Source organism: Anarhichas minor, unplaced genomic scaffold, assembly GCF_050575085.1.
Source record: "Anarhichas minor isolate MPS153535 unplaced genomic scaffold, ASM5057508v1 ptg000090l, whole genome shotgun sequence".
NCBI lineage: Eukaryota > Metazoa > Chordata > Actinopteri > Perciformes > Anarhichadidae > Anarhichas > Anarhichas minor.
The window spans coordinates 2545501-2571229 of NW_027466536.1; the positions used below are offsets into that span (position 1 = coordinate 2545501).

Genomic DNA, 25729 nt, shown 5'->3' on the forward strand with positions numbered 1-25729 from the left:
CTTTTACAAATGTATAATGTCTCGGTTGTGTAGGACGTTTTAAGGCAAACTTTAAATAGGGCAAAAATAATTGCTGAGCTCCTCGGTTGTTTTTTATCTCTTGCTGTGTGTTGAACACCAGCTCTGCAAGTTAAAATTGTAAAAGGAGAGCACTTTCAAGGACTTTCTCCTCAGAGGGAGTCATGATCAGTGTAGCAGTCTACTTGGTGGTAGATGTACAAAGTTGAAATGAGCAACCGTAACTCTTTGCAGCAAAATGCAGCAGAAAGTAGGCGGGGACTGTCAGATTGTTTGGTTTTTGGAGGAAACTGTTGGAAGCAGAACTTTCCAGTCTGTCTGATACTATCCGATGTAATGCATCAGCTGTAACACGTGAATGGTTGTTGGTGTTTTTGAAGCATGTGGTTATTTAATACACTGTGTGCCTGTATTTCTTGAGGATTATTTTCTTTTTTCCGCCGCATTGACAATTATGAGGGCTGTCATGTTCCGCAAAGGTAGAAAAGCTGCTTTGCTGAATGTCAGATTCATCGGAAAAATCTATCTTTAGAAGCAGCCTGAGCAGAGGCTGTTCAAATTTAATAAAGACACAGGTAAGCTCATTAACTCTCCAGGCACACTTACTGTATGCAGGATTAAGGATAGGGGGAAGGGTAAAAAGCGAGTGGGGGGTTAGACAGAGAGGTAAGTTGCCAATACACACACACTGTGTACAGAATTGTGTGGGAAGACGACTGATCACGAGCACCTGCTGTCATTTCAGCCTCATGCTGGTACAGTACAATGAAAATGGTGCCTTCTTACAGATTTGCTGTCTGTCTACACCTCGTTCTGCTGAGAGTTAAGCTGCTTTTGAAAGCAGAAAAAGGAAAGACAAGTGGCTGCTTGGAATTGTACATGATTCCTGTTTAAGTCAGGGGGTTTCTTTCTAATTTTGACTTTTACAACTCTACAACGCCTTCCTCAGTATTTTGTCAAAGGGGCCTAGAAAAACTAGGTTAGTGCGTTGCAACATCGTGCAAAGTTTTAAGACTTTTAAAACATTTTATGAGATGTTATATTCAAGGCGCCACGTCATTTTTAGATTTGTGCATGTCATTTCTTTTCCAGATAGTGTATTAGGGTTTATCCACTCACAGTAGACAGCTTACATGCTTTTTTACGAACTGGAAGGATCAAAAAAGTAGCAAATAAGAAGAGATAGACTTTAAAGCAGTTAGAAAAAGTGATAAAAACGCTGAGAAAGATACGGTTTGAAAATGAACCAACTCGTCCAGAAACACAAACTTAAAATGCCTCTATGCAGCGCCTCCCTGCCGAGATGTGATGAGGGAGCAAATGTTAATTAGAGGCAAAACAGTCTCGTCTCAGGAGGTTTAATGTGATGGGCCACTGTTGTGCGTGTTCCCTTTCAAACAAATCTTTGGGGCAGCGGGGACGTGTCACAAAGTACTTTCCATTAGGGCAAACGAACAGCTGCTCGACTGTCTGTCTTGCTGCCTGTCAGTGCAGCCCTAACTGCCATCTGTATTCATAACACAATCTGACAGACATCCAGGAATAAAATAAGTTGATCTCCATTCGTCCCCGCTTGTGTGTATGTGAGTGTATGGTGCTGTGTACTATCTGTAAGAATATGGATCAGCATTTGTGTGTTTGCTTGACTGCAATTACGGTCATCTCTTTACTTGTGAATGTCTATGAGAGGGAGCCAGGATGGAAAAGTCAGAATGATAAACTTGGTGGTTTATAGCAGCCAGTATCAAAACAAACACCTTTTTGCTTAAACCTGGCTCATATACTGTATGTCTCTGTCTTTCTGTCTTTATCCTTGTATCGGCCATAGCTCTGCACACAACAGTCAGACAAGAAGGAAAAGGTCTTAGTCAGTGGTTTGTAACAAGCAAACAATGCCAGCTGGCAATGAAAGACAAATTAAAAGCCTGTGTAAGAAATAGGATGCAATTTCCATAGTAGTGTTAATGAGGCAGAGAGCGTTTAGTGTTCGGTAAAGCTGACAGATGTGTACGCCTATAGTCTTCCAAGGCTTCACATCCCTTTCTCGGGCCCTTTGCCAGGATTTCAGGCTTCCTTTGCACCCCCCATCTGTTGGAGAAGAAGTGCAGTGAACGATGTTGACAGTGTCCAGATGAAGGTTTTGTGGTGTCATGTTGTGATTGAAGAAATCAACCAGCTGTTTTGCTTTGGCTGAACGATATGGGGAAATAATTTAAGGTAGATATTTTAAGACAAACACTTGCATTTGTGATTCAGTATGCAATTTTTTTTTAAGTTCCAAATCTTCTGTAATAATCAGTATACACAAGCAATAAAACATGTTATAGTTTGATCAACACAATATCGGATACAGTCAACAAATGGTAAATGGATGAACCTGCATTTGTATAGCTCCTTTCTAGTCTTCAGACCACTCAAAGCCCTTTACACTTCATGTCAGCATTCACCCATTTAAACACATTCATACACTGATGGCACAGCTCTGGGGAGAAATTTGGGGGTCTTTCCTAAGGAACCACAGACATGGACAGGAGCCGGGGATCGAACCCTCAATCTTCTGATTAGAAGACGACCCGCTCTACCTCTATCATACCATACTGCTCTTTCATGTAGGTTATACTGCTCTATGTGTTATAATAACATTTAATGAATTGCTGCATGAATGAATATGAATAATATAGCTTTTATTTTGCTATTGAATTGTAAAAACATTCAATCACAGTAGAATATTATAAATTGCAACTTCAAGCCTTGTAAACATGTAATATAGTCATCATAATTTAACTCAAATAAAATCTGAAAAAAATAACAACACAGCACTGCAAAGCAACAGGCCTGGTGTGAACATTATTAATATACAAAAAGTGAATATGAATCTTACTGATCTCCTGTCAGTAACAGTATTGTAAGAAATCACAGATCACATATTCCTGACAGGCACTGTTTCCATTCAGTTTAGTATGGTATAGAAATCAATTATTAAACGTTTGACACATTATAAAGCGGTGTCATCCAATGCTGTGAACATCACGTCTGCGTAAGTTGTTTCTATAAATCATTAAATCATTGTTGAATGGTAATATAGTTGTAATATAACAATAATACAACAATGTTTATACTGCACAGGAATGGATGCCATAGTAAAATACAAAGACATTTCTAAACCACAGCAGCAAAATAGTTAACTGTGATGTACAAGATATTCAGTACTCATCAAATATTTAAAAAAAATAAACATGCAGACCTAACAACAGCTATAGCAAGAAATGTGATCTGGTGCATTTATTTTTAGGAACAGAGTCATTAGTGGGTCAGCACACCATGCTGAAGCATCATGTTCCTACAGCAGGTTCACATAAATCATGCACATATGACAGTCTGTAATAACAAACACACAAAAGTCACCATCACAATCAAAAGGTATAAATAGCGCAATCAAAAATTACAGCGCTGAAACTCCAGACTAAAACTTGACATTATCCATTCATTATTTCTTTTTCCTCTTAAGTTGTTCTGCCTCAAATCAGTCATTGTCTTTTGGTAGGATGGCTTTACCTTGAAGATTTATGGGACAGATTATTGAAAAAGTCAGGCATAAAAGAGATGGGAAGCAGAAAATCAATTCAACACTGAAGTTTTTACTCCTTGAAATCCTAAATGTCTAAAGTGTAGGACGATGTGATTTATGGACTCTGTCTGTCTGTCTGTCTGTGTGCATTGTTGTGTATTTACATTGTGGGGACTTGCCAGCCTTTTGGGGACACGTCTCCATTACCTTTTAAGGTAAAGACTTGGTTAAAGGTTAAGGTAAAGGTTAGGATTAGACAAGTGGCGGTTATGGTTAAGGTTAGGGCAAGTCTCCAAATGAATGTTAGTCAATGTAATGTCCCGTAAAGTGTGCGTGTGACTCTTGACCTGCATTGCCCTGGTCCTGTGGTCATCTTTTTCTCTGAGTGGACTCCGCGAGAAGCACTACAGTAACTGGCTCTCTGCCCGGGGCTGGGAGTCTCAAAAAATAGCCAACACACACACACACACACGTGGATTAAAGTGAACTTTAAGGCAGAGCTTTTTTATTCCTCTTTGGCCATCTCTCCCATCTCTCTCTTAATGTGTTTAAGTCATTTCAGGCTAGAAGCGCTGCCTCGTAGTTAGTCATTTCCTTCTAGTCTTTCAGGTGACTGGTTGCTTTGTGCTTCAGGTGGAATTGAGGCCTTATCAGCGGCAGGGCAGGAGCCCAGTGGCCACATCACACAGAATACAGCGTTTCCTCCAACCGCATGACTGCCTCACATGATTAAACCCAATCTAAGTGTCTGTTGTCTGTGTGTCTGTCCTGTGTTTGTGAGGAGAGAGAGAGAGAGAGAGAGAGAGAGAGAGAGAGAGAGAGAGAGAGAGAGAGAGAGAGAGAGAGAGAGAGAGAGAGAGAGCTTGCAAATGTTCCATTTGAGTCTTCTGCTCTTCTGATGTCCAAAAGAGGACGACGAACATGGCGATGCCAATGGCGTGCATTTGTCTCTGATCAGAGTGCATGTGTCTTTGAGTACATGCAGTGTGGGCATGTAGGTAATGTTTGCAAAATGTCTTTCACTGCTTCAGGGTTCTTCGCTAAATCTTGAAATTTGAATTCCAGTACATCCCACTTGTTTTCAAAAAGAGCACTTGGCTTTTTTATGTTTCCATGCAGCTTCCTAATTTTCACATGATGCGTTTGTACCAGACTGCCGCAGGCTTGCGGGACAAAAGGGCCAACAATGCCCATGTGGGTTCAAACATAACCTCCTTCTTTAAAGAACATTGTGCCTCCGTCCTCTCTGTCCTAAATGACTGTTCAACGGTTCAATGTTGTTGTTTTTTAACTAGCTTTGAAAGAATAAAAAAGGGAGAAAAGAAAGGAAAGAGGAGAAATCAATGTTTGTGTCCTTTCAGATAAATGCATGGAGCCAGGCAGTGTAAGGCGGTAAAAGGGTAATCTGTGAAACAACAATACCGTGGGCTGACAGGAGATGCAGTAATCTAGGCTGGACCAGCACTATCCTTAAACAGAGTGTTCTGTGTCTGAAAGATTACACTGTAAGCTCTGACACCATAATGTCCTGACACACACACACACACACACACACACACACACACACACACATACACAGTCACAGCATTGCTTCTGCCTGCCTGGAGCATCTGCAGTGGTACCCCTGTTCAGGATGTAGTCTTTAGTGAGAGCCTTGCTGGCAGAATGCTTGGATAGGAATCTGATTGAGGCGTGCTGCCAACAATGAGCAGAGAGCTTGGGAGTGATTGACACTGAAAGTTAAATGAGATGCACTGTGGAGAATCCACAACGAGTGTTTATTCTATTACTTGTGCTGTTTGTCCATGCATTCAAACTAAAATGTCTTTTCTTGGATTTGACTGCAGAATATGGGACATGGCTATTACATTTCTTTGCATAGTTCTTTATTTCTTTTTTTCATGTTCTTAATTTCTTTCCCTCTTTTCAGCTGTAGTTCCAGAGTATAAAAATAGCTTTGGCATTTCACAGCTGTATCAGTGAGCTGAAATTTTAACGAAAGGACATACACGAGGAGAGAAAAATAGCCAAAAATGGGACGCTTTACATCACAGTCCTCTCCCTAAAATCTATTATTTTAATGGTGAGGATGATAATGCAATGTATAAAGAGGAAGAAGACTTAAAGGTGCCCATGTTAAGTTTACATCAGTGTTTGTCACGAAATGCAATGTGTTTATCCTTGAGGTTTAACAAACATGTTGAACGCATCCTCATAAAACACCTACAAGGCCATTTGCTTAGAATTATTTAAATCCTGCATTGTTAATATCCATAGTTTGCGTGCTTGCAGTTGTCTTCTTCCTTGTCTTTGTCGGCGCATTTCAATGCTTCTTTGTGCATTTCTGCCACCAGTGAAATAGCAAGACACCAGCAGCAACAATGCTCACGTGTGTGCAAAATGCAAACCAAACAGGGACCCACTCGTCAAACCATCGCTCCACTGCACCACTAGTGGTCACAAACTCCACAGGGTATCTTAAATGAACAATCAGACTGAAGGCGAAGTCAAATTTTCCAACTACTATCAACTCGGGCAGGTGCCTTTGCCTCAATTGATGTTGTCATCCACTTGTGTCTTTCTATTGACTTGGTATGCAGTCGTGCTGCCTCTAAAATTCACCTGACTTACATCTACTCCGAATAGCAAGTCTTCGTCTACACACCATCCTCTCTGTCTCCTCTCTGTCTGAGTCCAGGCTGATTTGTGCTGTTGTAGCCTATAGATGTCAGTTTCCTCAGTTCATCCTGCTCACTAATGGTGATTTGTCTGTCCGTCTCCTCTAACAGTTCGAGGCGGACGTGTACGAGGGCTCTACGGGAGTGGTGGTCAACCTGACAGTAGACGACAGGGACGACCCAGACACGGGGGCGTGGAGAGCGATCTACTCGATAATTAACGGAGATCCCACACTGAGCTTTGAGATTCAAACCAACCCAGACAATAATGAGGGAATGCTGTCCGTTGCCAAGGTAAAGTACATCAAACTATCCGATGCATTCATACGCTGCAGTCGGTAACATAATCACCCTTCCCTTACATTCACAACCATTTCTCCACCCCCAGCCTCTGGACTACGAGGCCGCAGCGCTCCACACGCTACTCATCAAAGTGGAGAACGAGGACGCTCTGGTTCCTGATGTCGGCTACGGCCCCAGCTCCACAGCCACTGTCCATGTCACAGTCCTGGACATCAACGAGGGCCCCGTCTTCTTCCCCGACCCCCTGATAGTCACCAGGATGGAAAACATTCCTTTAGGCAGCTTTGTGGCCTCACTCAACGCCACAGATCCAGATATTTTACAGATCCAGAGCATCAGGTAAGGAGCCTGGGGTAAAATCATGTGGGAAAAAGGGCCAGAGTTGCAAAACTCTGCTTGTCCTGTGTATGGATGTAAACGAATGGGAGAGAGGATGTTTGTGCGCTTGAATGGCATCTGCTGTAGCTCAGTATTGTCAGTAATGAGCTTTCTGATATTCATTCAGTTTCCCTCTGTTCAGATTAGCAACATCATTACGTCTCGTTTGCTAATGGGACTCTTTGAGAAGCACTTAACGTTTTCTTTCATAGCAGGGCAGTTCTCTTATGTCAGTGAGCTTTCAGATATTTTTATCCCACTCATCTAATTCACATCTCCTCCATTCCCTTCCTACCCAATTTCTTCTTTGCCTGTTAGGCTGCTTTATCCGTCTGTGTTGTATAAACAGATGAAATATTCTGCCCGGGCAATTTGCGATTTACTGGCACAGGTCAAACCATCCACCCCAGTCAAATGAAAAGTCACAGAATGGGACCGCTCATTAACTTTAACTATGTTACAGAAGATGTCCTTCCCTCAAATATCACCATCATCATAACAGGAAGGCTATTAGTTTCACTATGTGCTACAATAAAAAGTATTCCTCTTGCTGCCAGAGGGAGCCCCATGGCGTGTGATGCACTTCCTTTTACTAGATGGAAAACTCATCATTGCATTTATTGGCTTTCAGGCCTAATTTGTTCTCGATTAAGATTGCTCTCTTTCTGCACCCTTGGAGTTATATATCATGTAAAAAATAGTGTTAAATAAACACATGGGGATAATAATGACCCGGGGGGGAATAAAACTCACCACATTGTGACTTTAATGCTCAAATTATTGATGCCGCTTTATGTGCTGTGAAACGTAGTCACTGTGTCCTTATCAAATGCTACATAACATGGAGTTGTTCAGCTGAAAGTTGCAGAGGAGTCGGGACCTGTGCCCATAAAGCTTTGACAAGTGGTGGTCTGAGATCACAAGTCAGGTCATTTGACCGTATGAATTTCAAAACGGTCTGAGAACACAAACTGGTCTCTGAATACATGTTTCTGGGAGGAACAAGAAACATGCTCTATTAAACACTCCCTCAGGCCAGAAGCTTATTTTAATCTTCATCCATTAGCTCCGTGTGATTGACCGAGGTCGATCTGTATTTTGGTAGTTTGCGTTGCCTTTGTTGATTTAAACTTAATATTTGTATTAACATTGGTCAATGGCCATAATTTCATTTAAAATACAAACGAAATTTGTACATCAAAAGTAAACAGAGATGAAAGATATATATATATATATATATATATATATAGACATAGATAACAGATAGATGTTACTTTGTTGTCCATAGATCCATAGATTAAGAGATCTTTGATCTTTGATCTTTAGTGCCCCTAGCTTCATTGATATGACTGAATTCATATCACTGGGGGAGTTGATACCACTTCAATTAGAAAGGTAGAGACAGGTTTATAAATGTTCCTCTTTCCCTGACTTCATACATCAGACTATCGAGGAGCAAAAGCTTTTCTCCAAAACCAAATGTGAAGTAGAAAAACTGTTTTAAATGTTTTTTCTCGACTGCATCTTATCTGCTCGTCCTTTAGCGGCTATGGGTCTTGAGTAACCCATTTACCACATCCACTGCTCCTGAATAGCACTCCAACAAACAAACTTCCTGCTGACGCAAGAGTCAAGTTTCAATAGAACGTTGCCATTGAACGACAGCATAAAATAATGAATTCCTCTATGACTCACTCAGGTTAGGTTAGGTTCGGAAGTTTCACTAGTTGTCGTCTGTTTATGTTGTTTTTTTCAGACACGCCGACTATTTTGATATTTGCATTTGTATTTTTAAACTACATTGATGACTTAAAAGCCTGCTCCAAAGAATTTGGTGACATTTCATCTATGTATAGCCACGGCGGGCTCTCAGTTTACGACACCTTCTTTGCATCTTTGACTGATCTTCCAAGTCGTATATTTGCATCTTTCTAACTCTGTCCTTGCTGCTCTGCTTCTCTCATCTTCAGCATACGTTTCTGTATTTATTTCATGGCCTCTGTGTTTGTAGTCACTTCATCCTCTGACACTTTGCCAGTAACAGTGACTTTGAAGTGTCATAGCTGTGACCTGCAGACAGGTTGAGGACATTGTGAAAAACAGACAGTTGGAGAGGTGGAAATAGGGAGAGAGCGTGCACAGAATGAAAAAAAATAGTAAAAAAAAATAGGAGGAGATCTGTTTACCTTCTTCTCTCCTTCGCTGTCTGCCTCTGCATAACTCTGCAAATGTGGATGTTTGTGTGGATGTGGGTTTGTGTCTCAGTGTGTCTGCCCTCTGGAATGCGTAGGTCAAATGCATTTGACATAGAACACAATCGGTGTGACTCGCTGGTCAGAGTGAGTAGCCCACAGTGCCCAACACACACACACACACACACACACACACACACACACACATGCATGCTTGTATGTGTGTATTTGTAAGGACTATTTAATTCTTTAAGAAAAGTAATGCACATCACTAAATAGGCCTCCTCGTGTTTACTTTACATTTTACACAACAGCCTGGTCTGCGCACTTTTTGACAAGAAATAGCGGACATTGTGGACAAACAGAAAGTAGCCATCTGCTAAATTTGAACAACTCAACATATGAAACATTTGCATTACACTGAGCAGCTTAGCCGTATTTGTACAGGACCTTTGTTACCTGGGGTCCATCTGTGATCTGTAATAATTCATCAGTGTTCCTAAACCTCTGCAAATCTGCCATGGATGACATTTCTGGACAGCAGTTGGACCCGAAGCAGAATCAGGCCCGATTCAGACAGGATTAATGGGGAAAAAAGTTGACCGTGCTGCTTTAGCTTAATTGATAATTGCAGGTGACATTTTCAGCTAGTGCCAATTTGTGAAGCTCGAGCTGAGCTAGTTAAACTAAGTAAAAGGAAATTTACAGAAACATGCACTACAATACAGGGGATCTGTTAAGATAGGATTTTTAATTAAAATGGTAGTTATAGTTACAGTTAGATTATATTTATCTTCTGTGATGTGACATTTTCGAAAGGAACACAATTTATGGAAGGGGCCAATTTATGGAGGGGTTTCAATTAAATCCTTAAGATGGGATTGGATTGCCCAAAGGATATGGCTTCATGCAACATATCTATACAACAGTTCATATGATATCCTACGAAAAGTTACTCCTCATTTTTCATGCGTTTTCCTACGAAAGTCAGCAACACGTGTCAATTTCTGCGGGTTACATGCATACAGTCTTTTCAAAATAAACTCCTACTTTCACAGGAAACAACCTAATTAGGTTTTAAGGCAACAAAAATACTTGGTTAGGTTTCGGAAAAGATCGTCGGTTGAGTTAAACTTTTCACATGGGGAACGAACAGCGGTCTCCTGGTGTTTCGTGGACCCGACCACAGCAGTCCCCGCCCTGTGTGGGCTTTTTGCGGCAGGGTATTGCTATCGATCCTAACTTGAGCAGAGCCACCATTAGCAGCTTTAGCTACACCGAGCTAGAGTACGGAGAAAGATTGCAAAAGAAGTAATCCCAGACAATGTGAGCGTGATAGTTTCCTTCGTTTGTACATACTGGAACACTAATTAGCTGATGCAAGACAGGTGTGTAGGCAGGTGGTGATCACAGCAGCAATCGGGGGACCTGCAGCTGCAAGGAGCTCACTGAGGACATCTAGAGAGCAGGTGCAGGAACAAAGGTGTCCTTATTATGCCTCGTCCATAATTGTGCTGCACATTACCTAATGCGGTATTCATCACTTCAGTTTCGGTCTTCATTCATGTTTTACACAGACTGACAGAATTAAGATCAAGCTTTTAGACACCGTACTACCTCCATGCACATTAATGGAAATTTTGTTCGAAGGTCTAATCACTCAAATTGCAACAATTATTGATTCTCTTTGAAGTTTTAGGAATATGCTTCACTCTGCAGCGAGTATAAGAACAGGGCTGTGAAGCTTCTCATTAGCCTGCGTTTCAAGCCCACAGCCAAGAAGAACCGAGCAGGGTTAATCGGGGCTACCTCATTATCCAGGTTATTAGAAACCTTTCCTTTGCCTTTTTTTTTCCTTCTTAATGTTGTTGAGAAAAAGGTTATTTGCCTGTGATGGTGTAACATTTCACTAAATAAATTAATGAAATATGTTACACTTTGACCACAAACTCTTTGAAGTAGCCAAGACTTTGATGAGCCCCAAACGGTCTGATTTCATAATGTTGACGACATGAGGCAAAAGATTTTCTGGAGATGTAATTAAATCTAAATGATAAAAAGAAAAAAGTTTCACGCAACACGACAAGTCACATGAATAACATGATACATCTATATTAATATTTGTTTTTTTAAATGTTAAATAGCATTCATTAAAACAGTGTTTGGGGCAAAAAGATTAATGTTTTTAATAAATCTTATTTGGACCAGGGGTGAAAAAAATAATTAAAAACAAAAACAAAGCAATGTTCCTTTCCTCAAACTAAAAACTGACCTTGGATTATTTATACTCCCTCTCTCGCTTGTAAACGGACACGTTACATGATTACAGCAAACAAGGGTCTTTATTAGTTCTATTCAGTGTGTTTCGGCCAAACGTTTAGGCTGCGGGGGGATTTGTCTTTGTTCTAGCCGTATTGACTGTTTCAGGGTTTTAGTCAAGTAGAATTGTTTTATGAGAGCACTGGAGAAGAAAGTGACATCAGACAGAGAGAAGGAAAGACAGCCTTGATGGGAGACGGAGAGCGTTGGACTTGCTTTTAATAAAACTTTACTGAATTTGTGGTAAGCCTCTGAGTCTAGAAGTGTTTTGCTCGTCGCGTGGGCGCTTGACATTGAAGAAATATGTAGCTCTTCAGGGTAGTTTTGTACCCTGAAATCTGTAAGAAAGTTTAGTCAGAAAGTTAACTCTAATATTGACTCAAATCTTAAAATGCACTCTTCATTTTTGCTCCGGTGCCAATTCAGTAGGCTGTGAAGAGGGGAGCAAATAATCTAAAGAGTCATTAAGAAAGTTTGGCTACTTCAGTTAGGTGTCATTTCCAGTGACAGGAGTCTCCTCAGTTGTCAAATAACTATTTACACTGAAGTAATTGACGCTTGATGGGAAAAGGAGCCATCATGGCCATGGTTTGAACACACAGTGCAGTGAATCATGGAGGACAGTCTGCAGAGGTGATACTGACGTTTCTTTATTTTTAGTTTTCTTCATATTTTTTTCTTGTCTAGTGTGTGTGGTTAGTGCTTTTTTCTTTTCAGTGATCACAGTAAATATTTTCTGCTTTTCCCCACTGAAACCAGACAACAGGTCGAAATGCACCAGACGTTTCCAAAGATTTTCCACCACATGGAGAAGCTGTAGGCAGATAAAGCAGAATGCTTTGAACAACAGACAGATACAAAGTCTAAGGGGGGGAAATGATCAATAGTATTGACAATACAAACATGCCCAGTGTGTTTCAGATGTATGTGTTGTCACAATGAAAGGTCTTCAGACTTAGCCGTCTCTCGACTACGACTTCTCCATCTTCTCTGAAGTACATTTAACTTGTTTTCCTCTCCTGGCTTTTGAAAAATCGAGAGAATCTCAAACAGTTGGGTCGTCTATAATTCAGCAGCTGTCTACTTCCACTTCTCACTCCGGCCTTTTTCAAGTTAAAAGGGATGGGACTTAAAGGAAGAAGGATGGGAGGCTGGAATGTCAGGCACGGAAACTGGCAGGTAGCTTTGAGGAGCCGAGGTAAAGGAGGAGAGAATGAGACAGATCAACGAGCGAACGGACAGACAGACTGTGCGGATGACAGAGTCTGTGTGAAGGAGGGAGGTGTCGAGTGCTACGAAGGCTGACCTGTGAGGGGTCAGACAGTGTGATCACCATAAGATGTGTCTGAAATTGTCCCCGTCTACGCAGGAGAACGAACAGAAGCACAAGAAGAGAGACAGAGAGGATGCAGGACGTGAGATAAAGATAACAGCAAGACATACCAAGAGAGCACACAGGGAAGGACAGAATGTTGGGATGGAGCCAGCCGAGAGTAATTCATCCACTGACTGACACATATTTTTAATAACACAAGTAGATTGTCGTTAAAGAAGATTTGATTGACTGAGACTGGCACGTTAAACATTCTGGATGCTGCAAAGCACACAAGATACCGGCGATGAATCAGGAGAGTAAAGTAAAGAGGAAATCAATAATACTTCTGCTGAACTTGTGCTAACTAATTCAAAAAGTTTGCCCAAAATTCAAAGTGGCCACACTCACACAACAGCAGGGCACATCTGTTTGGCCGGAAGTTTGCTGTCTGTCTCCCTCCCCGTCTCTCCCTTTCTGTCAACGCATCACATTCAAAATGAACCCTGCAAATAGAACCCAAAACCCCAGAACCGGTCTCTGGATCATTCGTACAACAAATTGTTCATTTATCCTTGATTTGATAACTGCACGTGTGCATTGTTAATGACCGCTTGTATAGGTTTAATACAGAAATGTAAACCTGCAAACTAGCATATCGTAACAGTTTCATAAGCGTAATAATTGTACAAGCTACAATATCTATGGAATCGTGATCCCTGTATAGTTGCCCTGTTTAAATGAATCCAGCCAATGTTTGTTTCGCCCTTTGTATTTAGTTTGGTAGAATGCACCGACACGTTCAAACAACTTCTCTCTGCCATGGCTCAGGTCTGTTAGGTCATTGTTTGCAGTGCAATAAGCGGCATTGATTCTGTCAAAGCAAAGCAGTTGTCAGAAATTGGAATGTATTCAGTATCCAGCAAAGTATACAGAAAAATGTACGTATTCGACCCACGTGTACCCTCAACTAAGTGGCTGGAAGGGAGTGAGTTTAATTGGTTTTCACTGTGTCTCATATATGCAGTGCTGGCTTGCTTTAAGGATGTCAAAATAGAATCAAACTGGCATTTGCCAACAGGATAAAGTTGCTGCATCACTTTGCATACTTCTTCAAACCTCCAAACCTACCAAACTGCCACGTAAAATGGGATAGGACCGAGAAACTACTGTTTGAGGCAGCATTGCATCATCTAAGAGCAGAAGACGGGCTGTCTCAGAGAAAGTTTCAAGGATATGGGTTGCCGGTTTTTCATTTTAACATCACTCTGCAGAGCGAAACAGGCTGAGTCTTACAGTTTCCTCCATCCCCCCCCCCTCTCTCTTTCATCTGCCCTTTGGGGATGTGAAGGGGCTGATTACAGGCTAATCAGATGTTTAGATTTGTTTCTCATTTCTAATTTCTAGCAGCTCAGTAAATACTTGCCAAACAGGCGGTACAGGAGGGAAGAGAGAGAGAGAGAGAGAGAGAGAGAGAGGGGGGGGGGGGGGGACAGAGAGAGGTGGGGCAGGGAGAGGCTTTAGTCATACAGTCAGAATGCCAGGAAATAATTAAAACAATCCCAAAATATGCCAAGAGGAACAGGGAGAGAGGGATGCTGTGCTGTGAAGCGGTAGCAAATTGCTTTTCTTCCTCTTAATTACAAGGTTATGCTTTTCTACTGATGCAAAGAGGTGCTATTATGCACCTTATTATGATCATAACTTTTTTGTCCTGTGTCGTGTTACTCAAGCTTGCTAATTTATGAAAATGATGTCGCACCCAGTGAGGAGAGCACACTGGCGTCACTATGTGCGGATACACTCCTGTGCCTTCTCTCTGCATTCGTGTTTCAAAGGAGTGTCCTTGCATACTCGTCTCCGTTCCTGCCAAATATTGACAATGCAAACCTTTCATTCTCATTCCAGCCCGCCTTCTCTCTGCGCTCGCCCCACTGTCGCTGTTAAGTCGACACAGTGGGTCTTTGTTCAGCACACTCAGTGGACTGTCTGCAGTTGCTGAGTGGTGTTGGCAGAGCGTCTCCTCTAGACACTACCTGGCTCGCAGCAAACAATAGCGGAAAGAGCGAAGAGAGCCTTTGAGGTTGTGTAAAAAGGTAAATCAAACGTATAGGTTGGGTCCCTATTTATTCACGCTCTCAGGCCAAGCCTGATTCGAGCTCGGACAGGACACTGGATCAGTAACTGTAATGAGGAGACAGACAAAGCAGAGAGACTCTCCTCTCTCGCGCTGCCACCCATGGAGACATGCAAAGAGGACATCAGAGTACAAAGAATATAATTAAAGATTAAAGAAAGCAGCTTCTGTCACTCATTCAGACAGGATCAATTCTCTCTGTAACCACCTCTCCACTGAGTCTCTCTTTTAATTCACACATCCAATGCCTGATCCGTCTGTTGCTTCTTGCATAACACATCTAGGCTGTTGGCAAGTGGTGTGGTTTAATGTGTTCCTATAAGCTCGTCCCTGCCTACTGATATGTTCAGGTCAGGATTTGACAGGGGATGACTTGAAGTTGAATGGAGGGTAAGGATGAAGAATGACAGGAAAGAGTTTTTACCACATCTCGTGAAGACGTGCTGTGACAGTCTTCCATGATTGCCAATTAAACCCCCTCAGCCTTTTCATAATAATGCATATGCACATCCAGCACTGTAGATATCTTAATTAAAACTCCATCGCGCACTTCACACCTTCTTTTACACCTTTTTGTCCAAGTTCACATACTTTCCCCGCTGACACGTACACGAAGACAAACCCCGACTAAACCTCTGTGACAGATGATTGATGCGACAGGCGGCAGCGTTTGCTTTCCCCTTTCTCAGCGCTGTCACATTTATTTCCCCTGTATAGACCTGCTGCACTGTGCTGATACAGAGCAGAAATATGAACAGGTGTGACATGGGTAATTTGTCCACATGGCCTGGAGCAGTGGTTGGCCAAAAGTGGGCAGCTCAGCTCAGTTCAGCTCAAGTTGAAAACCAGCCCAGAGCGGCTGACCGAGGAATTTGTAGGTGACCCCAAAGGAGTCTCTTATTTTTCAACCACAAAGGCTTCAAAGCCAAATTCTCTCTTTCTTTTTCTTCCTCTGTAATCCCAAAAAATAATGTGCGAGACAGACATTTTTAATATGCCTCAAAGTTTATCACAGCTCAAAAGGAACACAAATGGTTTTGACCTCTGACTTATATTACAGTTAATGCCCCACTTAAGCTCAATGTCGTGTTCAAAGTGAAACGCAGAGATTTCTGTTCCTGTTTCTGTTCCTTTCATGTAAGTGTGAGTGCTAGGCCAATAGCTGGCACCTGATTCCTGCTATGAATTAGGTGCCTAAGATCTGCAGGGGAAATAAACAGGAGAAAGGTAAAAAGAAGTATTGTTTATGTTCATCTTTTCTATCACCATTTTATCAATTCTAACAGGCAGCAATTGTCTGGCCATTTACATCTCAATATGATGTTTGGAGATTTTCCACATTAGCATTCATTTGTTGTGTTTCATTAATTTGTATTCATTCAGTTGTGTATCTGGCAGAGTGGTGAGCGTTAGTCCCATATTCACTCTTCTTTAAGCTCGGGTTTTTGGTCTCCACCAACTCCCTGGGGAAATATATGGCAGCTACAGTAAATGCTTGACTTGGTTGATTATCTAGCAGCGTACACTGCCGGTCTCCCGCTGGGTTCTGGGCAGGTAGTGTGCAGACAGTTTTTACATCTTTTCACTGGGAAAAAAGAAACCTGCCTGCTGTAGCTGCTGATGTGAGCAGTGAGACTGAACTGAACATTGTGGGGCCCCCAAAAAACACAAAACACTGTGCTGAAAGAGTCACATGATAACTTTCTGTAGGTTTGTCACTACGAGTGACACCCGTCGCATACAAGTAGCCGTGGAATAGTTAATGCAAACATATTGATCATAGCCGCTTTAATGGAGGTACCCACACTGTGTGAGCTGTGAGTACATAACACATGACTTTTGAGAGGACTCAGTCTGCGCATCTGCCAAAGAGTTGGTCTGAGTGCGCTAAATGCAAGTGCACACAATCCATTTAAAACATGACGACTTTTGCTTCTGTAATCCCTTTTCTTCTTTTTTCTTTTTTCTTTAGTTTTTAGATATTTATTTCCTCTATTCATTGTGCCTCCCTATCACATCCTATAGGACCTCTGAGCGGGTTTAAATACAGGACAGTTCAGGTCAATACACTTAAGAGGTCAAGTTGCGTCCAAAATAGATTTAGGGAAACTGCAAAACTGGACCCGCACAGCACTCTGACTGGCTCCTCAGATGACACCACCAGAGATGAAATAGAGCCGAGACGAGCGGGGGAGGAGTCTGCGATAGAAAGCAGGGAGAATTCATTGGCATTGCACATTTATTCACAGTTCCAGTCTCGTGTGTCCCTGTCTTATCTCCATTCTTGATCCCTTTTCTTAGCTCGCTCTCTCTGCCCTGCACACGTTCCCTCTCTCTACCCTCCTGCTCTCGCTTTACTGGCGGTGCATTCGGATGAAGTGTTCAGTTGTTACGGCCGAAGACAAGACGGCACAAACCCGAGCACTTTTCTACTCCGCGTTTCTCGATTGTTGTCATATCTATTGCTCACACACACACACTCTCAGTAGCTCTCAGATAGAAACACACTGTGAGCATTCTTCCTCTCTGTAAGTTAGACTCCAATGACTGGAAGATCTTGCTGACAGCAGAGAGAAGATATAAAGTGATAGAGAGACATTTAAAGATAGTACGATAATGCCAGCAGAAAGTGAGGACAGAAGAAGAGAGAAAGTCAGAGAAATGTGGGGGAAGAGAAGAAGTGAGAGAAATGCATAATAGGTTTTCCTGTAATATGCTGCCATTGCCATCAAGTGTATGAGTATACACTTGTGTAAGTTGCTGTGCACTGCAGAAAAACTGAAAATGGGGAACACTGACACTTAAAATAGCAAGACTAAGCTCTTATGTGGTGCTGTGTGTGTTTCTGTAAAGAGGGTAAAATGTATTTTATAATCATTTCATAGGAGGACAAAATGATCAGCTTCTCAAGTGACCAAACATAGCAGAGGAATATGACCTTCTTCTCTCTTTATACACACGGACTTACAGCCATATACACATCCAATTTGGGTGCGTTTCCCTTTGCCTCAGACAGTTTGAATCATTATGCTTTCAAGCTTCGTAGAAACACACCTGTTAATCACACGTTGCGTTGGTGTTGTTTGACACAGATCTTTGTCTCATTTTGCATCACTATCTCTTCCTTACTGCTGGTCTAGTCTAGCTTCCAACCTTTCCTGTGACCCCACCTGTATTCACTGAGTACCTTTGAACAACTTGCAATGATTTCAATATGAAGTGAAGCCTGCAACACCCTGATATAGATGTGTCGGTAATGAACTTCATCACTGAAAGAAGAGATGCATTTGATTATTGTAACAAGCCCAAGAGCTAAGTATAATGTATTATACAAGGATCAAAAGTTAAAAAAAAAAAAATCCAGCACTCGCATATTTTTTGCATATAATTTTACTTTAAGTAAATCTTCCTTTGACCCCCAAAAATCATCTCACAAGGGATGCCCAGACCCCGAGCTGAAAAACCAATTTACCTTATAAAATAAGTATATGCATGACCTGACCAGCTGTCCTAGATTGTTATGGCTGTTTTGTGAAACTTAATGATGCTCATTCGGAGAGGGAGGTGAGGGCATGAATACCCATCAACCCCTGCAAACCCACACGGGCTCAGCAGAAAAACCGGCTCAGCTTAAAGAGACAGATGGACGAAGTCAGCGGATGCTTTGGGAGTTACACGTGAACTCTAACCTGATCTGTAGCTCTGAGTAGTCTGACTCGGGAGCTGTGTCAAAATGACCAGTATAAATCCCAAAGGGACTCCTATAACGGTAAATGTTTTCTGATCTATCACCTCTATGCGTATGGACTTATTAAAGCTGCACAGATCATCTACAGAAAACTTCTCTGAAGTTCCCTTACAGCCCTACAGAACATGTTGGCTTCTTTCAAGTCATTGTTTCCGTTCCGTAGCTTACAACTTTAAAGCTTTGGTTCAGTCTCATCACTCTAATTCATTTCGCCACTAGCAGCACCACGTGGCTGTTGCATATCGTCTGTACGCTGCCCGCCCAGCACAAAATGCCAGCCCATTGTGTCGACCATTGTTTTGTTTTATTATCTGGCTCTTGTGAGTTCCCCAACTTTTTGAAAGTGCAATACTAAATCACCTTTCAAGAGAGATTTGCTTCAGGAAGAAACAATGTGAAACAGCAGTGTTGAATGTTCGTAGGGGACGAATGCAGACTTCTGGCCCATTATGTCATCAATACTGTCATTTTCCTGTGTGAGGACAGTGTCACTGTTCATCAATTGGATGTCCTATGTGGTGTGTTATTTATACAAGAAGTGTATGTGATATAAACTCCTGTTGAGCTCACATTTGCTCAAACATTTTGGTCAATTTAATATTGCAGTTAATGATACAAGAACGAGCGTATCGTCATCGTCCCAAACAGCAGGTGGAACAAACAACACACTGTATGACAGGAATCAAATTGAAAAGCACTTTAGTGGTCGTATTTTTGTATCAGAAAAGTGCGATGTCCAATTCAGAAAGTACGTTTTTCAAACCCATTTGAGATCCTTCATCGATATTAAGTAATACCGTTGATCCAACAAACTTAAACAAGTTAACAAATTAAAAAGAGGAATGAATCAAGCAGCCACACAATTACTTATTTTAAAAGAGCTGCCAGCAACATTTCTTACCTCAGAGAAAACAGAGAGCAATAATCTGCATTTATGCAAGGAGCTTTCCTTTACGGCGCTCACTGCTCAGCTTTTATATTCTCTCTAAATTAGCTCTTACCATAAATTGTCTCTCTCTTATTCAGATTATCCCTACCGCACCTGCTATTGACACAAAAACACACGCAGATGGGCACAGTGCATGCGAGCATTTTGCTCCTGACGTAACTGGATGATGAGTGGGCGGCGAGCCTCTTTCTCTCTCTCTCTTGCTCCCAAAACCCCTTGAAGTTGTCTGAGGAAAACTGAGGAACAAGGCTCAGATCAGAGTTAGAAAGAGCTTATCTGTGTCAACGCATCCACGAGAGCGACAGTGAAACTCTGCTCTCATATAAGAACTGTTTGCTGTATAAATGACTTACACACTTAATACACATTGGTAAAGACATTCCTTTTAGTTTTTATCACACATCATTCTGTGCCATCACTTTGAAGCATTTGTTTTACATTTGGTGAAATGACAGCCCCCTGCAGAATTGCATGTTGTTGTTTAGCAAGTGCCTGCAATTTTCTTAAATCCCAGTATTTTTAACTTGAAAGTGGATCATTTCAATTTGACTCATAATTTAAACCAAGCCTTTCGTTTTTAAGAAACACTGAAAGGATTGCTTCTCAGAGGCGTACGTAAAATAATTAAAAAGACCCTCGTGGGTTGGTGTTATATTTTGTCTTTGGCTCTGGATCACCTCTAATGAGAAACCTGACAGTAAGACAGATGCACTAGACTCATGCCAGCCTCGTGCAGGCTCCTCTGTGTCCTCTTACAGCTAAGGGCAATCTCTTACCAAAACCTGCACTCTTATACATACACATGCACACACACGAACACACACACACACACACACACACACACACAACCCCTGACACTGGCCTCTGATACCAGCCACAGCAGCTCAGAGTAGTCCCTCGGGGTGTAGCTTTGCAGAGCAGTGGAAGACCAACATCGAGGGCTCAGCGTGTGCCTCACCACATGGCTCTTTCTCCCACTCAAGCAAAAAAAAATCTGGACAAATCATTTTTCTGCCTTGAGAATTATTTCACAGTGCAAGCAAACCATACAAGAGAGTTTTGCTTCCTGTTGTGTGTTTTACTTTTTTGCCCGCTTTTGTGTGTGCGCGTTTGATGCGGATGTGTGTCTTTGCAGCTAAATGAGGACATGTGTGACCATTGTGTTTGGGCACTGTCTCATTTGTTGACTGATTTGTTTGGGCCCTCTCTGGTTTTGGAGATAACCACGTATAACCAGATGAATATTCCTAATGGCTTTTTAATGTCTTTCTAATTTGCCCTTTAAAGGGCTCTAATGGACTGTCCCCATGTTTGCACATAGAGGAGGAACAGTGGATCTGACTCATTTAGTGGTTACCCTTGAGCCTGCACTAAAGCAGACTGAAGCATTACACTTCTTCGGAACTTCTACTTTAGGAAGTGACATAATAGCCTGATATTTTACTCAACAGCCTTCATAGCTCCATTGTATTTGGCTGCCAGCCCTACGTGTCTGAAAGAGATTCCCAGGGTTTGTGCTTTAGAGGTCATGTAAAATGAAAATGCACATTTAAGAGAAGATTTCAAGGATGAGCTGGTTGGGCTGCTCTGCTGATTTACAGACTTCAAATCCTGGTTAACAAAGGGTTTTTTGGCTTCTCTCTGTAGCAGAGGGATAAAATGTCAAAATGTATGTTTGGTGTTTAATGGTGTTGCTGTAACACTAAATGTTTTTTGGAGGCCTTGATACTGGCCTCGCAAATTGACATTTGAAAATGGTAGACATCTTTGCTTTTAAGAAAACAATTTGAGTACCTCATGCATTTGGTTTTTCACCAAACTTTGACTTTTTTTTTCACTCTTGTTGAAAGTTAGATGAGAAGATCAGATTTATTTCTGTACACTGATTTGACAGCTGTTTAGCTTAGCTTAGCACAAAGACGGGCTGTATTCTGAATCGCATAAGTATGATGTACAAATTAGTATGCAGTGTGTTTCATCTGCATGGTATGTGGATTTAGTGCATATGACAAAATATCCAAATGTATATTAGATTTGCTAGAACTTATAATACTGCAGATGGATTTTACTCGACATACTAGACTCCCCCAAAGTGCATTGTGTCTATTCAGAATTTGCAATGTTAAAGATTTTGAGCCAAGCTAAAACCTAATAAATATGTTCCACTATTAAGTTTTCATATTTTTGCTGGCAAGAAAGTAACCATTTAGATTATCCAAATAATGCCTCTTTGGAAATTTGCAGTGACTTTTACGGAGATGTGAGGGAGCCGTTAGCTGAGTGAGACCGGCGTCAAGTCATGTACCGCATCACATGGCAGTCTTGCTTGAGTATACTTAAGTCTGCTAGTAAAGGCACCAACTGGAGGATGCTTGTCCTTAGATCAAGTGGGACGATCCGGCCTGCAGCAACATTCTGTCCACCTAGCAGATCTGCTGCCATACATGGGCTTTCTGGTCTTGTTCATGATGTGTGTCTGTCCGTCACATAAAACTGAGGCTAGCCAGACACGGCCAGAACAAGCTTCTCCTCTATTTCCGTCACCAGCGCTTTTCTGGAAAGTTCAGAGATTTTCTACTTGAAGCACTCGGAGCGTGCGGAGCACTCAGAAGAAAGACGCTGGGTGCAGAAAAAAACACTATACGGAAACAGACCCACCATTGTTTATTTAGGCAGTGAAGTACATACTGATTGAGTATGTAGGAGGCAGTATGTTGATGTGCGATTTCGAACACAGCCTAAAAAAAGCAGTCTTTGCGTCAAAGTGATGGTGGTTTCCTACAACATTTTATTTTATTTCGTCAACTTTTCTTTCTTTTTTTACCAGGATATGTGCTGAGCAACACAATAAAATCCCTAAGATAATATAATAAACAATATTGGTCATGCCCTAGTACACTGAAACTTACAGATAATGTAAATATACATCACATATTTGGTAGATCCTACGTACATCAAATACCCTCAAGGCTTTGTTGTACTCTTGTGCATGTACGTGTGCGTGTCTCGGTGTTGCAATGTGGAAACGGTGATGTAACACAGCGTGTGTGTCTGCCAGTTAAGCCAGTGATGGGAGGAGAGAGACATATGGAGGTTAATAACCTGTGAGCCAGGCTCTGTTTTATTGGAGTAGTTGGCCATATGAATCAGGAGGCAGATCCATGTCTGTTGGTGTGTGTGTGTGTGTGTCGGAAAGAGAGCATGTACAATGAAATATGTGTCATTATTAACAGCACATTTAACCTCGCAGGAGGCGAGCTGCCTCTTTTGTTACACTAGAACATATGTGTTGGTTAACAGTAGTTATCACTGGCAGGGAAAGTGTGTGAGAGTAAGAGCGAGAGGGGAAAGGTGTGAGCAGAGGTTGATTGCAAAGCCATTTCCCAAGGCTTTGTCGCGCTCTGTTAGCTGAGGAGCTCCATTTCAAAGACAATTTGTCTACTGCTGAGCACTTTGGCAAAGCGTGGCCTTGTGGTGAAGAAAGTCTGTAGTCTTGTGTGTCTGTGTGGGTTTGTTTGAGAAACTTTTAGCTCCCTGTGTGTGCCTTTTGTGCATGTATGAGTGATGTTTCACGGAAGAAGACCTCGTCTGAAGGTGTACGTATCTGCTTAAAGTATATATGCGTGTGCACATTTCTGAATGTGTTTCAAAAAGAAGTGCAAATGAGCTTCTAAATCAATCACTTGTGACATTAACACCGATGCAAGCCCCTTCCAATCACCATCTACCAGCCATCAGTGGCTGGCTGAGTGGTCACATTAGCAGGGTCGCGGTTCGCTCTTTGGCTGTTTTTCAAGGAGATGCCAACTTGGCCGTTCGCCCACGAGATTTTTGGAGAGGTCGTTCATCATCTTCAAATCTGAAGCCCTGCAGGAGCTGCTGCTGCTGCTGCTGCAGTCACTTACACGTGCATGTGTACAGGGGTAGAGCCTATACGCACAGAAAGTAATTGTGAACTGACAATTTTCTTGTTTGACTAGGACCTTCTTTTTTTACAGATTATTATTATATCCGACCACACAGCACCCTTCTGCCTTTCGCCAAACAAATCTAAAATATAATCTTAATTGTTATGTTTGGTTTTCAGGCCAATAACATTATGAGCTTCTTTGGCATACTGTCACCTGCAGCACCATGTATAAGAAGATCACAACCAATACTAAATTATTCATCTCAACAAATCCTTATTCCTCCAAAACAGTGGACACACACACACACACACACATTACATTGCCTGACATTAATTTCCTGGAGACTAACTCTGAACCCAATCATAACCGCTACTTGCCTAATCCTAACCCTTACAATTACCTTTAAACCAAGTATTTACCCTAAACTGTAACATCATACTTGTGTAAATGACTGTACATGAAAAGTTCTCACCTTGGGTGTCCAAGGTAACTCGAAAAGTTGCTCTTCTTTGTGAGAGCATCTGAAATTTTTTTTTAAATAAATCTTGGCGATGTTTTTTAGACTGTGTAAAAAATAACAGTTAGCCTTGTTTTCACATTCTTTTTTTCATGTATTTGTTAGCAACTCTTGTTGCTCGAGGGTCCGACATATTTGGGTCAAACATAAAACAAAATGATAACTTACGATTCATACATATTTTATGTATCTTTTTCCTCAGTATTAGCATTTATCGTCTTATGCAACCAGATTTCCCATGCTAGATGTCCTGAAAATGTAAAATCGTGTTGTATTACTTACTCTTACTCTACTCTAAATGGGAATGTTTTGAAGCTGGAGTTGGTAATCCAGTTATACAGTTATACACTCTACAGAACAGATGTGGGGAGCACAAATGCCTGTCTTTGTCTGTTCTTGTGTCTGTCTGTCTGTGAGCCACATGGAACCTAGAAATACAGGACCAAAATAAATGCTATGTAGCGTTAAAGCACTTTGAGTGGTCGTAGGACTAGAAAGGCACTATACAAATACGAGTCCATTTTCAACTTGTGACTTTTTTTATTTACTTTCTTCCAGGTATGCTGTTCTGCGAGACCCAGCAGGCTGGCTGAGTGTGAGCCCAGTCACAGGAACTGTCAACACCTCGGCCTCGCTGGACCGTGAGTCTCCTTTGGTCCGTGACAACAAATACACAGCTGTCTTCATCGCCACAGATAACGGTGAGTTACAGATACTCCACTGTATAAAGATGATGGAGGTTAATTAGACAAAGTGATTAAATCATCTGTAAAACCTTCAGAAAAATAAATATCCATTTGGCCACTAATGTAATGTCTCCAATATAATGCAACAGTAATTATTAGCTCGTCAATAAAAGGCTTTGAAATTACTGTCCTAAATTGGTTCCTTCCCAGGAAACAACCGTGCACAAAAGGTGGCAAAGGTTTATTTTGAACAATGTCAAAGTCCTTCCTACACTTTTTAACTAAAGGTGTAAAACCACCACAGCAACACAGATGTCAACAAAATAAGCCAGGTTCACCTCAGCTACCGCTCAAATAAACTATTGAAGGAGTTCAATGAGTGTTCAGGGTATAATTATGATAAAGATTTGACTTTATGCAGTGGTAGCTATAGCTAACACGTCTTCCCACTATACATCTATTCTCACTTGCATTACACAAATAATTCCTCCTGTGTGATGAGTGTCAGGGCATAAATATATAAATATATAGAAACAAAGCCTGCCTCTGCATTGAGTACAGTTCACTCTTGGTAAGGACTCAACCTGTTGGCTAGTTTCACCTGGCCACAGTGAAGCTGTCATTATCCCGCAGTGACAATGTGATGGCCTTAAGTGGCACTGCTTCCAACGGAACATATGGTCGCTGGTTGCCAGTGTCAGTGGAGCTGCTGCTCTGAGACTTTCAATGGCACAGATGAAAGTGTTCAGAGCCCCTGCGCCTCTCTCCTTTTCCTCTGGGCTTCTCTCTTCCTGCGTCTCGCTGTCTCTTTGTCCCTCTCTTTCAATGTCTCTCTCCCTCTCCCTATCAATCTATCTGGTCTGCTGTGCTCAGGGAGATTCTGACAGATCCATTAAAGGAACTGAGAGATTCTATTAGTAGGCAGCAGAATAGCACTGTTGTGCTGTGGAATTCGGCAGCCTTAGAAAGATGAGTGTTGAAAGAGGAGTAATGATGGGGCAGGCGGAGGAGGT

The 25729-nt window shown here is 41.7% G+C and overlaps 1 protein-coding gene across 2 annotated transcripts in view; it reads left to right on the top strand.

The window, feature by feature from the left end:
- cdh13 (cadherin 13, H-cadherin (heart)) overlaps nucleotides 1-25729 on the top strand; it is a 171427-nt gene that overhangs the window by 112618 nt on the left and 33080 nt on the right. For both annotated transcript variants that reach the window (XM_076082241.1, XM_076082240.1), the window contains exons 5-7: nucleotides 6376-6558; nucleotides 6653-6906; nucleotides 24589-24731. In XM_076082241.1, coding sequence (XP_075938356.1) covers nucleotides 6376-6558; nucleotides 6653-6906; nucleotides 24589-24731 — 580 coding nt within the window. The remainder of the gene's footprint in view (nucleotides 1-6375; nucleotides 6559-6652; nucleotides 6907-24588; nucleotides 24732-25729) is intronic.